A 13,040-nucleotide genomic window follows, 5' to 3' on the forward strand; every position below is an offset into this window, starting at 1 on the left:
TTTCTGAGACCAGCTGTGGATTCTGCAAAAACTGAGACACACAGGTGTCAGCAAGTGTTGAAACCAAAGAATGATGCCATGAAAACATCAAGTGGAACTGCTCTGAGGAAGGAGGAAGCAGGAAAAAGTGACTCAGGAAAACACAAGGCTGCCAAGAGTTTCAGCCTAGTTGTGCCCACACCAAGGGATGACAGTGTCACATCTTCCCCCTGCCCCCCCCCGAGTGTCACCTCTTGAATGAGGGTGCACAGTCTGGGATCTTAATAAATGTTTAAATGCCTCAACAGTTCATAATAGCTCTCCCTTCTCATGTTTTGCAAAAGGGGATCCACCAGAGGCTTTTAAGCAAGAGTGTCATGAACAAATCTGTATATCAGGAAGGAAATGTTTTTGACGGCCAAGTAAAAAACAACTTCCAAATATTATCACAAATGTGATAGTCTAAAGGCCATGCCATTCCTTGTCCAAAGCTCAATTCTTGTTCCTTCCTCCTCACCTCTCGGCCTGGCCCCCTAGCCCATAGATTCTGTCTCTCTAGTCTCTCCTGCCTGTCCCCTCTCTGAGGTCCAACACAGGTCCTCCTCACTTCTATCTTAATTGATCTTCCACATCCTAACTGGCCTCTCCACCTCCAGGTCTTTTCCCACCGGTCACTGCTTCTCACAGCCCGGCCAAAGTCCACCCCAGCAGTTCCCACCTGGCCTTCAACAGAATCACGGAGGAACTTGGTGAAAACAGGCCAGACCTACTTAATGTGAGTAATTTAAAAGCTCCCCAGGCAATTCTGAGGCACAGCCAGGTTTGCAAACTACTGTTCTCAATCCTTGCTATCGATAGTGAAGGGGCTGCAACCACTGAGGACTTGTAAGAAATGCAGAATGTCAGCTCCCACCTCTGACCTAGGAATCACAATTTGCATTTGAAAAAGATCCCCAGGTGACTCTTAAGCTTGTTAAAGGTTGAAAAGCACTGCTACAAAGTGTTGCTTGACCATTCATTTCACAAATATTTACTGGATTTTCTCTGGGCTGGAGGTTGGGAGGTTGGGAGGTTGAGAGGGTCAAGGGCCAAGGTCCCCGAATTTAAACGCACAGAACCATCAGCCAATCTCCTGCTTAAAACCCATTATTGGTTCTCATGTTTTCAAAGCCCAAACTTCTCCACCTGGCCTTCATGGCCCACTGGGAATAGGTTTCTTCCTTGTCACCAGCTTTATTGTTTATCATTAGCTATAGGAGCCAAGCTGGGCCACTTGCCACTTCTCATGGCTACAAAGTGCTTGCCTGCCTACACAGCTCTCGCAGCCCAGGTTACGCTCTACTCACCTCTGCCTGGAGAAACCCACGAGAAATTCTTCGAGGTCCATCACACACGTCACCCCTTTCGTGAAATTATTCCAGATTTTCCGCACTCAGATGAAAGACAAATTCCCACAACTCTTTGCTCTTACCTCCTTCATAGCATTCATCTCATTCTACGTAGTCTTAAAAGTCAGAGCAACTGCCATAGCTACCCCAGTAAAGAGACTATGATGCTGGGGACTTCCCTTGTGGCGCAGTGGTTAAGAATCTGCCTGCCAATGCAGGGGACACGGGTTCGAACCCTGGTCTGGGAAGACCCCACACGCCACGGAGCAACTAAGACCGTGTGCCACAACTACTGAGCCCACATGCCATAACTACTGAAGCCTGAGCACCTAGAGCCCATGCTCTGCAACGAGAAAGCCACCGCAATGAGAAGCCCGCGCGTTGCAAAGAAGAGTAGACCCCGCTCACCGCAACTAGAGAAAGCCAGCGTGCAGCAACGAAGACCCAATGCAGCCAAAAATTATTTTTTTTAAAAAAAGGAGACTATGATGCTCAGTTTGTCTCTACAGTAGCAATAAGCTAATAACTAGCACATCACCAAATCTCAAAGTAATAATAACAATAAGGTATTAACTAAAATTATGGATGAATGCAGTAAGTGAAAAGTTCACCAGTCTCCCTGCTCTCCCACTTCGAAGTCGTTTATATATGAATTTAAGCAGATTACAAACAGGCTGCCTCTCAAGCCCCAAGGAAAAATAATCTATAAATCAAATATTTTGTGTTTTTCATATGACACAAATAATAATCAAAGACTGAACGTGCTGAAGATGAATTTTGTGTACAGCCAAACTACCTTTGTTGGGCATTCAACTTCACAGAATGCAACATAAAATTTGTATTATAATAATCGATTAAGGAACTGGGAGAGGAAGGAGAGAGATGAGACAGGAAGTAAACCAAAATATGGAAAGGGAGACGGATCTATACCAAATATCCAGCTGCTCTAAAAGTAAAAATATAATACTCTGGATCTGCTTTGTAAGCGGATTAAATGCTGGCCAGAACGCCCGTTTTGATCTTAAGCAAACTTCGGAAGTTCTGGTCTTTAAATATATAATCTTATTTTCATCTGAGGAACAACTGCAGGTCTGGAGTCAGGATGTCATGAGGGAGAGAAGCCCACTTTCAAACAGAACTAGCCCCATCTTGCCGTCTACTGGGACGCAGTGGCTTGAGATTTGGAAAAGCATGTTGCATTTTTGCAATTACAGTATATAGCTGGTTTCAGCTAAGGCGTTGCAGCTGAACACACGCTCTGCGGAACACCCATTTGCTCGGGCAAATAGACCGTAAGCTTCCCTACCACCTTGGGCGCTCTCTCCAGACTGGGCCGCTGCTCCAGTTGACTTAGGAGAGCTCTGACATACTACATAGAACTGAGGTGACCTGCCCCCCTGCGCATCTCCAGGGCCATCCGGGCACCTGTAGGGGCGCGGACTGTCCGTAGACCCCGGACAGGACTGGGTGGAGATTCGGAGCAAATCCACAGGAGTTATACCCTCCTCCCAGTCTTCTGGCCAGAGAAGGGGAGGAGGGTCCCCGCCCCCGCGCCTGGGACACACTCCAGTGCTCTCAGTTCCTCAGGCTAATGCCCCTACGCGGGCTCGCAGTCCCGACCGCGCAGAGGGCCTGGGGGCGTGGGGAGAACCCACTGACCTGGGTGCGGGGATCCTCTCCGGGCAGTTCAGGTGTGCGGGCCTTTCCCGTGTCCCTCCCACCTCCGAACATGAGAGCCGAGAACCGAGCTCTAGGCCACCGACCCCACCGACCAACTAACCGACCAACCAGCGGACCGACCGGCAGCGGCCGGGTCTGGAGCCCACGTGACGGGGGCGGGGACCCGCGGGAGGCTCGTCCCGCAGCGCCCGCTTCCCCACCGCCCCACCTTCCCCCGGGACCGCCCCTCTGCCACGCCCCCTCCCTCTTGGTTCCTTGGCTGCCCGCAGGGACCCATCCGCCAAGGGTTCTAGCTCCGCAGGGACCGGCCTCATCAACCCGGCCCCATCAACCCGGCCCCTTCGAACCTGCTTAGCCCCCGCCCATCCAGCCCCAGCTCCGGCGCCGCCCCCTAGGCCAAGCTTACCGTTCCCCCCACAAGCCCCGCCTCTCTCAGGAGGCCACGTCCCTCCCTGGAGCCCCGCTCCGCTCTTGGTCACCTCCCCCTCCAGCACCCTTCCGGCCCTGGGGAGTCGCCCGGCGGTTCTCAGCTCCCTGTCCCCGGGCTTGTCCAGCCCTTCAGCACCGCTCCTTGGCCGTAGGGAATGAAAGAGAAAGGCAGAAAGGGAACTTGTGTCGAGAATTGCAAAGAGACAGAAGCCATAGAAAAAACGTTTTAGAGGCACTCCCAGCGCAGCAACCTTTTGGGTGTGCGGACTTCTGGGCCCCTGGGATCGCGTTCAAATTGAGGTTGGCCTGACAGTAGCCTCATTTCTTGTCTCTGAGCGCCCCCAGTTCGGAAGCCTGAGTTACCCTAGGGTCTGGCCGCACTTGAACCCCGCAACCTGGGGTGGAGGTCCCTCTAGTGGTTGGCGCCAGTCACTGACACCCATTCTTGTGAACAGCTGGGGACAAGCAGCGCTGCCCTGTGCTTAGCGCTTAGGCGAGGTTCCACAGGCGCAAGAAAAGCTTTGGCTATGTCTGACCGCAGGAATGGATTGTAGAATCGGGGCAGCACTGGACTCTGGGGACCTAGTCCAGTGCCTTACCCCAGTGTAGGGCCTGAATCCCCTTTGGTTGTATTGCTAGGTTGTTGCCCTGCCTGGATCTCCAAGAATTGGTTGCTCAGTTTGGCTGATGAAAATCCCTGTGGGCCTCAGATGGCATCACACCAGGGACTCTGGCATAGTCCCCAGCTCAGGCAGGAGACACTACTGCCCTAACCTCAATTTTTATCCACATTTCTACGGGCTGGAGTGTTGACAAACTCCTCAAGACACATATTTTTTCATACTATCCTGGTGGTCTGAAATTACCAGTGTGCCCAGAAGACTTGCACATGTTAACAAAACTTAAGCCACCCTGGCAAATATGAGACTCTGGCCACTGCAGGAACCTGGCCAGATGCAGGCCAAGGGCAAAGCCAGCAGAGGAAGGCTGGGGCCCACAAGAGTTGTATTACAACAGGACACTCTTTAGTTCTCTTTCACTTCCTTAAAATAGCAGCACAGAGGCTTTTGTAGAGAAGGCTGCCACAGTTCACACGAGTTCATGGGTGTTTCCAAATCCCACATGTTACTGCCCTGGTAGACCCACAGTCCCCAGAAAATGCTAGTCTGTTCTTTAGAACTATACAATTACTTTTTAAAAATCACTTTTAAGAAATGGCGTAAGTCACAGACATTGAAAACAAACTTATGGTTACTGAAAGGGAAAGGGGGGTGAGGGATAAAGTAGGAGTTTGGGATTAGCAGATACACACTACTATATATAAAACAGATAAACAACAAGGATCTACTGTATAGCACAGGGAACTATATTCAATATCTTGTAATAATGTATAATAAAAAAATCTGAAAAAGAATGTATATATGCATATATAAATGCATTACTTTGCTGTACACCTGCAACTAATACAACATTGTAAATCAACTATACTTCAATTTTTTAAAAATGGTGTAAGTCACTGGCTTTCCAGCTTATTCATACTTCTGAACCACTTTAGGGAAGGGGGCTTGAAAGATATAGTACTGTCTGGTCCCACCTCCAGAGGCTCTGACTGAATGGTCTGGGGGTATGGCCTGGCATCAGGATTTTTAAAAGCTCCTCAGGTGATTCCTAGGTGCAGTCAAGTTTAAGAACCACTGGTCTAGGTCTTAGGAACTTCAACCCTCACTAAAATCCAAGAAGAGAGCCAGAGCTGAAAAGTTCATCTGAAAGAAGCCCAAGAAGTATTTGAGGGCCTGCATGTCCAGCCCTGGCTCCCAGGAAACAAAGTGGCCCGTTAACAGGGGCTTCCTGGAGAAAATGTCTTGACCTGAAGAAGTGATTCTAGCTGCAGGAATTTAAGGCACCAGAGTGGGTTGGTTGTTAGTGGCAGGTGTGCCCTGCAGAACTGTCAAAGCAAAGCATATCACAGATGAAAGGCAGATAGCAAGCACATTACAGGCAGCCTCTGTGTACCTCCAGAGGAACTGTGTGTGCATGACTTACACATAATTCCACTCCAAGATAATTCCCCTGCTACCCTCCTCTGTGAGGCAGCCCACATTCCTTTTCCCTGTGAAATAGGTAATGTTATTTTACCCATGGGGCAGCTAATGTCCCCAAACCCATGGAGTGGGTAATATCACCATGTTTAATTATTCATACCTGCCTCGTTCCACAACAGATTTGGGCTCTCTGTATCACTCTGTTAAAACTGTGGGTAATTGCACTGTGTCCATGGAGTGAGTAATTCCATTCTGCCAAAGATTTACTCAAATGCTATGGGGGAAAAGAAACAAAAAACCTCTCTTCACTGCCTATGGTCTCAGCCTGGGCTTGGCAGAGGAGGGGAAACAGCTGCAAACACACAGAGCAAACCCTCTCATGTGACCAGCCTGGAAAGATAGAGGCCTCAGCACATGACACAGACTGGCACCACAGCCTGCACTTGTGACCCAAACCAGGCTGCAGTGGACAAACGCGTGGGAAAGAGCTTGAAGAAGCCCCTCTGGATGGGCACAGCTGCCCTCTGTCCCCTGTGCCACAAGGCACTCCTGCTGTGGCAGGGAGTCCCTTGCCTGCTATCTGGCTTCCATCCAGATTCCAGAATATTTACCGAGGGCCTCAGTGCGTTGGGGATTGTTCACAGTAAACCCAAGCACAGGCAGAACTCCCAGAAACTTTTATGCGGAGGGCATGTAGGCAAATAGAGCCTGATGAGGTTTATTTGTTTAGTGTCAGTTTTATTGTATTTCAACAAGATGAGAAAAGCAAGGGAAGGAAGGTAAGGCAAGATAAGAACAGAGGTGGGGTCCTCACCCTTAGGCTGATTTTCTAGAGGAAGCAGCTTTTGAAAGGCCTAGAGGAGGGTCTTGTGTGGACATGCAACTAGCTAAAGGGGCAGACCATTATTTTTAGGCTGAGATGATTAACATATTGCTTAGAGAAGGTTGGGCGAACAAACATATATATTTGATGCTTCCTTGGACAGTGGAAAGATTATGGGGTTTGCAGTATTTTCTAGCTCTTTCATTTTGTAGCTTTGGTACTTTGAATGGCTCACCTGAACCCTCCTCATCTATAAAGACTTGTCCTGCCTATCTCATAAGGGTGAGATGACTTGGAACATAGGTGCAGACACTTTGTAACTGGAAACTGGTATTCAAATGGTAATGTTTTCACTTTATTATTACATCCACCTGGCTTGGTGGAGGGGCAGAACCAGGGGAAACCGAGATTAAACATCAATAAGAAATAGTACTTTATTTGGGCAGTGAAGAATGGAAGAATATCAGTAGGCATTTGTGAAAGAGGAAAGAGATTTGAGAAAAGGCCAGAGGGGAGAGAAGCCAGGAGTATTAGGGGGTGGCTTACATTTCTAATGGCTGGGAGGGTGGGGGCGGGGAGAGTTAGAGTAAATGCTAGTAAAAGAAAAGGCTGGAAGTAAGCTGGATCGGAATGTGGGAGGCCTTGAGCTCCAGGAGGTTTGGATGGGTAATGGAAGTTGTTGAAAATTCCTGAATGACAGACTCTCATCTACGCTCTTGGAAGATACTGAAGGCAGTACCATCTGGAAAAGGATGCGTGTGCATTCCCACTTCCAGCCCCTATCCCTGTGTGCGATTAGAGGGATGCTATATTGCAAAGGGGCTGTGGCTTCCGTCTCCTGGAGAGCAGCGTCCCCGGCGCTCTCCCTCGTGGCTGCAACGCATCACTGCAGAGGCTGCTTTCTCTTTGTCTGGAGTTTGTAAATGATCTGGTTTCCATCATTCCAGGCATAGAGCTGCTTATCTCTAGGGTTGTAATGGATCATGGAGTGACTTCTTGACCGCCTGGGGAAGAACACGTTGGGCAGATTCTCCTCAATGACAGCGCCCAGCGGATCATAGACACAAGTGATGCGATGCGGGCCGAGGCCACCAGAACTGTAGACCACGTAGAGGACACCACACAAGAGAAATGAGGCTTCAGCATCCTGACTTCTGCATGGAGTGTCCCATGAGTGTTCCACTCCCAGTGTGTCAGGCTCAATTTTCGTGAGAACCAAATGGCCATGGATGCTTGGCCCTGAGTGGATGGCCCAGAGCCCGTGCTCATCCACAGCCAGGTCAATGTAAGTCGAGGGGGAGTGCGGGTAGGCCAGGGCTCTGCCTGCCCCTCCCAAAAGCAGCATCCGATCTTCCACGGTCCTCTTCTGCAGGTTATATTTGATGATCTCATTGGGAGTCCCTTGGCTGTGAAAAAATAGGAAACCTTTGTAGATCACTTGGCCTGTCCCCTGCCAGGAATGTGTTAGGATCAGCTTCCGGGGGGCTGGCTTGATGCTATCTCCCATGAATGCCCGTATGCTGGCAAATTCCCAGACAGTGTTGTTTCTGGATCCAATTAAGAAATAAACTTTTGGAGAGTCTCTGACAGCATCTTTCATCCAAGAGCCATCTGTGTCCATTGTCTTCTTCACTATTTTCAGAGACTTTATGCCCATCAGCATGTTGTCACAGCCTGGCCAAACAGGAGAAAAGGGGAAGGTTACTTTATAAACACGAGATGTCTGCTTTTCTCACAGATTGCTTTTTTTTTCCTTCAGTGTCTAGAATAAAATTACAATCATAACTGATTGTAGGATTCAATGAATCAAAGACTTTAATGAATAATTGGGTCTCTGTTAAGTGAGTTGCCGTCCAGTTATAAGAGCATTAGTCACAATAATCAAATCAGGGTATAAACAACCATTTGCTGTGTCAGAGGCTCTGTTCACTCTCTAGAGCACTTGAGGTTGACACGCTGAGAATGACTAGGGTATGGAACCACCTAATTCAATTCTGTTTGCCAAGATTTTACTCGGTATCTGCCGTATACTTAGCTTACAGTACTCTCCCAGAACAGTGCTAAGTACTAAAGATAAAAATTATAATATCATGGGCTTCCCTGGTGGCGCAGTAGTTGAGAGTCCGCCTGCCGATGCAGGGGACACGGGTTCGTGCCCCGATCCGGGAGGATCCCACATGCCGTGGAGCAGCTGGGCCCGTGAGCCATGGCTGCTGAGCCTGCGCGTCCGGAGCCTGTGCTCCGCAACGGGAGAGGCCACAACATTGAGAGGCCCGCGTACCGCAAAAATAAAATAAAATAAAATAAAATAATAATATCAACCCTACACCTTGAGGAGATGACCTTCTAGTGAAGGATTCTGGTTCTTAACCCTACTAGACCATTCATTATAAGGGTTCTATTCATGCCTTTACTCATTTATTCATGAATGCATGCGTGCCTTTAGTCAGCTGACTTTGGATACCTACAAAAAGCAAGATACTGAGCTAGGTGTTATGAGCTGGGGCTACAATGGACTGGGTGCAATGATAAATTAGGCATGGTTCTGGCTTAATAGGTACATGACTATCTCGAATATAAAGCTTAAAATGAATTTTTTTCAAAAAGGACAGAGAAGAGACATACCATGTGACACAGGAGAGAATCTGCATTTGAATTAGCCCTTGAAAGACACCTTGAAGGACATTCTGAGATGGGTGGGAAAAACTTTCCCAACAATTAACAAAACCACATTTGGGAAAGTCCTCCAAGATTAGCGTTAGTAAAGTAGTATAGAGTTTCACCCAATACCAGCCAAATACTTTGTGTATAAAACTAGATGCATAAAACAAAGCAGTAAATTGAAACCAGCTCTGTGCCTGGAACCTTGAGGGTGGAGCTAAGGAATATGAATTTAATTCTGTAGGGAGGTAGGGAGCTACTGAAGTTTTTGAACAAGACTGAAACATGGTCAAGGTTGTTCTATAAGATTAATTAAGCTGGCAGTCATGTGTACGATGGATACAGGGGGAAGAGACTAAAATCAGGGAAACCAATTCAGAGGGTATTTCTATAATCCAAACAGGATGATAAAGGTCTAAACTAGGTGGAAGAAGATGAAGTAAACAGAAGGGGCCTACATTTGTCTGGCTCCTCACTGCTAGTTCGACTACTACTCTCTCACCTTCATGCAAAAACCCTTCCTTGGGACTTCCCTGGTGGTCCAGTGGTTAAGAATCCGCCTTCCAATGCAGGGGACGTGGGGTCGCTCCCTAGTTGGGGAACTAAGATCCCACATGCCGCAGGGCAACTAAACCCATGTGCCGTGGGGCAACTAAACCCGTGTGCCACAACCAGAGAGCCTGCGCGATCTCTGCCACAACTAGAGAGAAGCTGGCGCGCAGCAACAAAGAGCCCTCGTGCCTCAAACAATGCCACAACAAAGATCCCGCATGCTGCAACTAAGACCCGACACAGCCTAATTAATTAATTAATTAATTTAAAAAACCCCAAAAACAAAAACCCTTCCTTCTTTGACCCTGATCCTGGATCAGTTCAAAGTGCTGCCTGCCCTTGAGAGTTGTGTGTTGGTGGAGAAAACCTCACAATGGTGCATATTGGTGTCATTATACTAAGGGACCTCCAACCTCAGCTGAGCCCTAACTACTGTACTACTCCCTGTGCTCAGCCCATCTTCCACACGGCACCTACCTTAAATCCCGCCTCCTGCCCCAGAACTAGCCCATCAGTGCCTCATAATAACTCCTTTGCAAAAATAAATACCATTAGATGTGAACTCCCTCCACTTCCTGTTCCTCACTTATAGACTTTTCTTCAACTCCTGCCCTTTCTACCCTCCCACACATCTTTTTTTTTAAATTTTATTTATTTATTTTTGGCTGCCTTGGGTCTTTGCTGCTGCACGCGGGCTTTCTCTAGTTGCGATGAGTGGGGGCTACTCTTTCGTTGCAGTGTGCAGGCTTCGCATTGCGGTGGCTTCTCTTGTTGCAGAGCATGGGCTCTAGGCGCGTGGGCTTCAGTAGTTGTGGCTAGCGGGCTCAGTACCTGTGGCACACAGGCTTAGTTGCTCCACAGCATATGGAATCTTCCAGGACCAGGGCTTGAACTCGTGTCCCCTGCATTGGCAGGCGGATTCTTAACCACTGTGCCACCAGGGAAGCCCCCCTCCCACACATCTTAAAAGAAGCCATGTCATTCCTCCTGTGTAAGACTAATACTTTCATCTGCACCCATCTCATCCTTTCCTGGCTTCTTCTAGATTTCCTCCATGAATGATCCCCTTTCTATTATCTCAGATTTCTCCTTCACTACTATTTTATTAGCTTGGAAACATCAATTCTCCCACAGTTAGGCACTCTTTTCTACTTACTTCACTCTTTCTATAATTTTATAGAACTAGAATCTCCTACAGAATAGTTTATACTATCTGCATCCATTTCTTCACCTCCCATTCTTTCACTTCACCATAACTTCACAGAAACAACCTTTTAAAATGTGATCAGAGGGCTTCCCTGGTGGCGCAGTGGTTGAGAGTTCACCTGCCGATGCAGGGGACACGGGTTCGTGCCCCGGTCCAGGAAGATCCCACATGCCGCGGAGTGGCTGGGCCCGTGAGCCATGGCCGCTGAGCCTGCGCGTCGGGAGCCTGTGCTCCACAACGGGAGAGGCCACAACAGTGAGAGTCCCGGGTACCACAAAAAAAAAAAAAAAAAAAAAAAATGTGACCAGGGACTTCCTAACTGAAAACTCAGACTTTTTTTTTTTTAACATCTTTATTGGAGTATAATTGCTTTACAATGGTGTGTTAGTTTCTGCTTCATAACAAAGTGAATCAGTTATATTATACATATGTTCCCATATCTCTTCCCTCTTGCATCTCCCTCCCTCCCACCCTCCCTCCCTATCCCACCCCTCTAGGTGGTCACAAAGCACCGAGCAGATCTCCCTGTGCTATGCGGCTGCTTCCCACTAGCTACCTATTTTACGTTTGGTAGTGTATATATGTCCATGCCTCTCTCTCGCTTTGTCACAGCTTATCCTTACCCCTCCCCATATCCTCAAGTCCATTCTCTAGTAGGTCTGTGTCTTTATTCCTGTCTTACCCCTAGGTTCTTCATGACATTTTTTTTCTTCTTAAATTCCATATATATGTGTTAGCATACGGTATTTGTCTTTCTCTTTCTGACTTACTTCACTCTGTACGACAGACTCTAGGTCCATCCACCTCATTACAAATAGCTCAGTTTCGTTTCTTTTTATGGCTGAGTAATATTCCATTGTATATATGTGCCACATCTTCTTTATCCATTCATCCAATGATGGACACTTAGGTTGTTTCCATCTCCGGGCTATTGTAAATAGAGCTGCAATGAACATTTTGGTACATGACTCTTTTTGAATTATGGTTTTCTCAGGGTATATGCCCAGTAGTGGGATTGCTGGGTCATATGGTAGTTCTATTTGTAGCTTTTTAAGGAACCTCCATACTGTTCTCCATAGTGGCTGTACCAATTCACATTCCCACCAGCAGCGCAAGAGTGTTCCCTTTTCTCCACACCTTCTCCAGCATTTATTGTTTCTAGATTTTTTGATGATGGCCATTCTGACTGGTGTGAGATGATATCTCATTGTAGTTTTGATTTGCATTTCTCTAATGATTAATGATGTTGAGCATTCTTTCATGTGTTTGTTGGTAGTCTGTATATCTTCTTTGGAGAAATGTCTATTTAGGTCTTCTGCCCATTTTTGGATTGGGTTGTTTGATTTTTGTTATTGAGCTGCATGAGCTGCTTATAAATTTTGGAGATTAATCCTTTGTCAGTTGCTTCATTTGCAAATATTTTCTCCCATTCTGAGGGCTGTCTTTTGGTCTTGTTTATGGTTTCCTTTGCTGTGCAAAAGCTTTGAAGTTTCATTAGGTCCCATTTGTTTATTTTTGTTTTTATTTCCATTTCTCTAGGAGGTGGGTCAAAAAGGATCTTGCTGTGATTTATGTCATAGAGTGTTCTGCCTATATTTTCCTCTAAGAGTTTGATAGTTTCTGGCCTTACATTTAGGTCTTTAATCCATCTTGAGCTTATTTTTGTGTATGGTGTTAGGGAGTGATCTAATCTCATACTTTTACATGTACCTGTCCAGGTTTCCCAGCACCACTTATTGAAGAGGCTGTCCTTTCTCCACTGTACATTCCTGCCTCCTTTATCAAAGATAATGTGACAATATGTGCGTGGGTTTATCTCTGGGCTTTCTATCCTGTTCCATTGATCTATCTTTCTGTTTTTGTGCCAGTACTACACTGTCTTGATTACTGTAGCTTTGTAGTATAGTCTGAAGTCAGGGAGCCTGATTCCTCTAGCTCCATTTTTCGTTCTCAAGATTGCTTTGGCTATTCGGGGTCTGTTGTCTTTCCATACAAATTGTGAAATTTTTTGTTCTAGTTCTGTGAAAAATGCCAGTGGTAGGAAAACTCAGACCTTTTATGTCCGTATCTTACCTGACCTTTCTGTAGCATGGCAGTATTGATCAGTAAAGATCAAGGGAGAAAATGTCTTCCCCCTTGATCTTTGTGTCACCACAGAGACAATGTCTATGTTCATCAAATGCCGTTTCATTTTCCTCTTCCTTAGTCACACATTTGCAGTCTCCTTTGTATGTAAGCTGCACCCATTGACCTATATCCTGTCTAATGGAATGTAGACA

General features: G+C 47.0%; 1 protein-coding gene across 8 annotated transcripts in view; it reads right to left on the reverse strand.

Moving 5' to 3' along the window:
• The window catches only part of LOC308620440 (synaptotagmin-9), a 389,294-nt gene that overhangs the window by 149,167 nt on the left and 227,087 nt on the right, over positions 1-13,040 (reverse strand). For 2 of the 8 annotated variants that reach the window (XM_081239996.1, XM_081239991.1), the window contains one exon: positions 6,675-8,015. The exons of 5 other annotated variants lie outside the window; for them this stretch is intronic. In XM_081239996.1, the coding sequence (XP_081096122.1) occupies positions 7,225-8,015 (791 nt within the window). In that variant the 3' untranslated portion in view covers positions 6,675-7,224. Of the gene's footprint in view, positions 1-3,026; positions 3,123-6,674; positions 8,016-13,040 lie in introns of those variants that run through there. One more of the 8 variants, XM_081239998.1, reaches the window with a different exon arrangement.

Source organism: Mesoplodon bidens (assembly GCF_964165515.1).
Source record: "Mesoplodon bidens genome assembly, chromosome: 7".
Classification (NCBI taxonomy): domain Eukaryota; kingdom Metazoa; phylum Chordata; class Mammalia; order Artiodactyla; family Ziphiidae; genus Mesoplodon; species Mesoplodon bidens.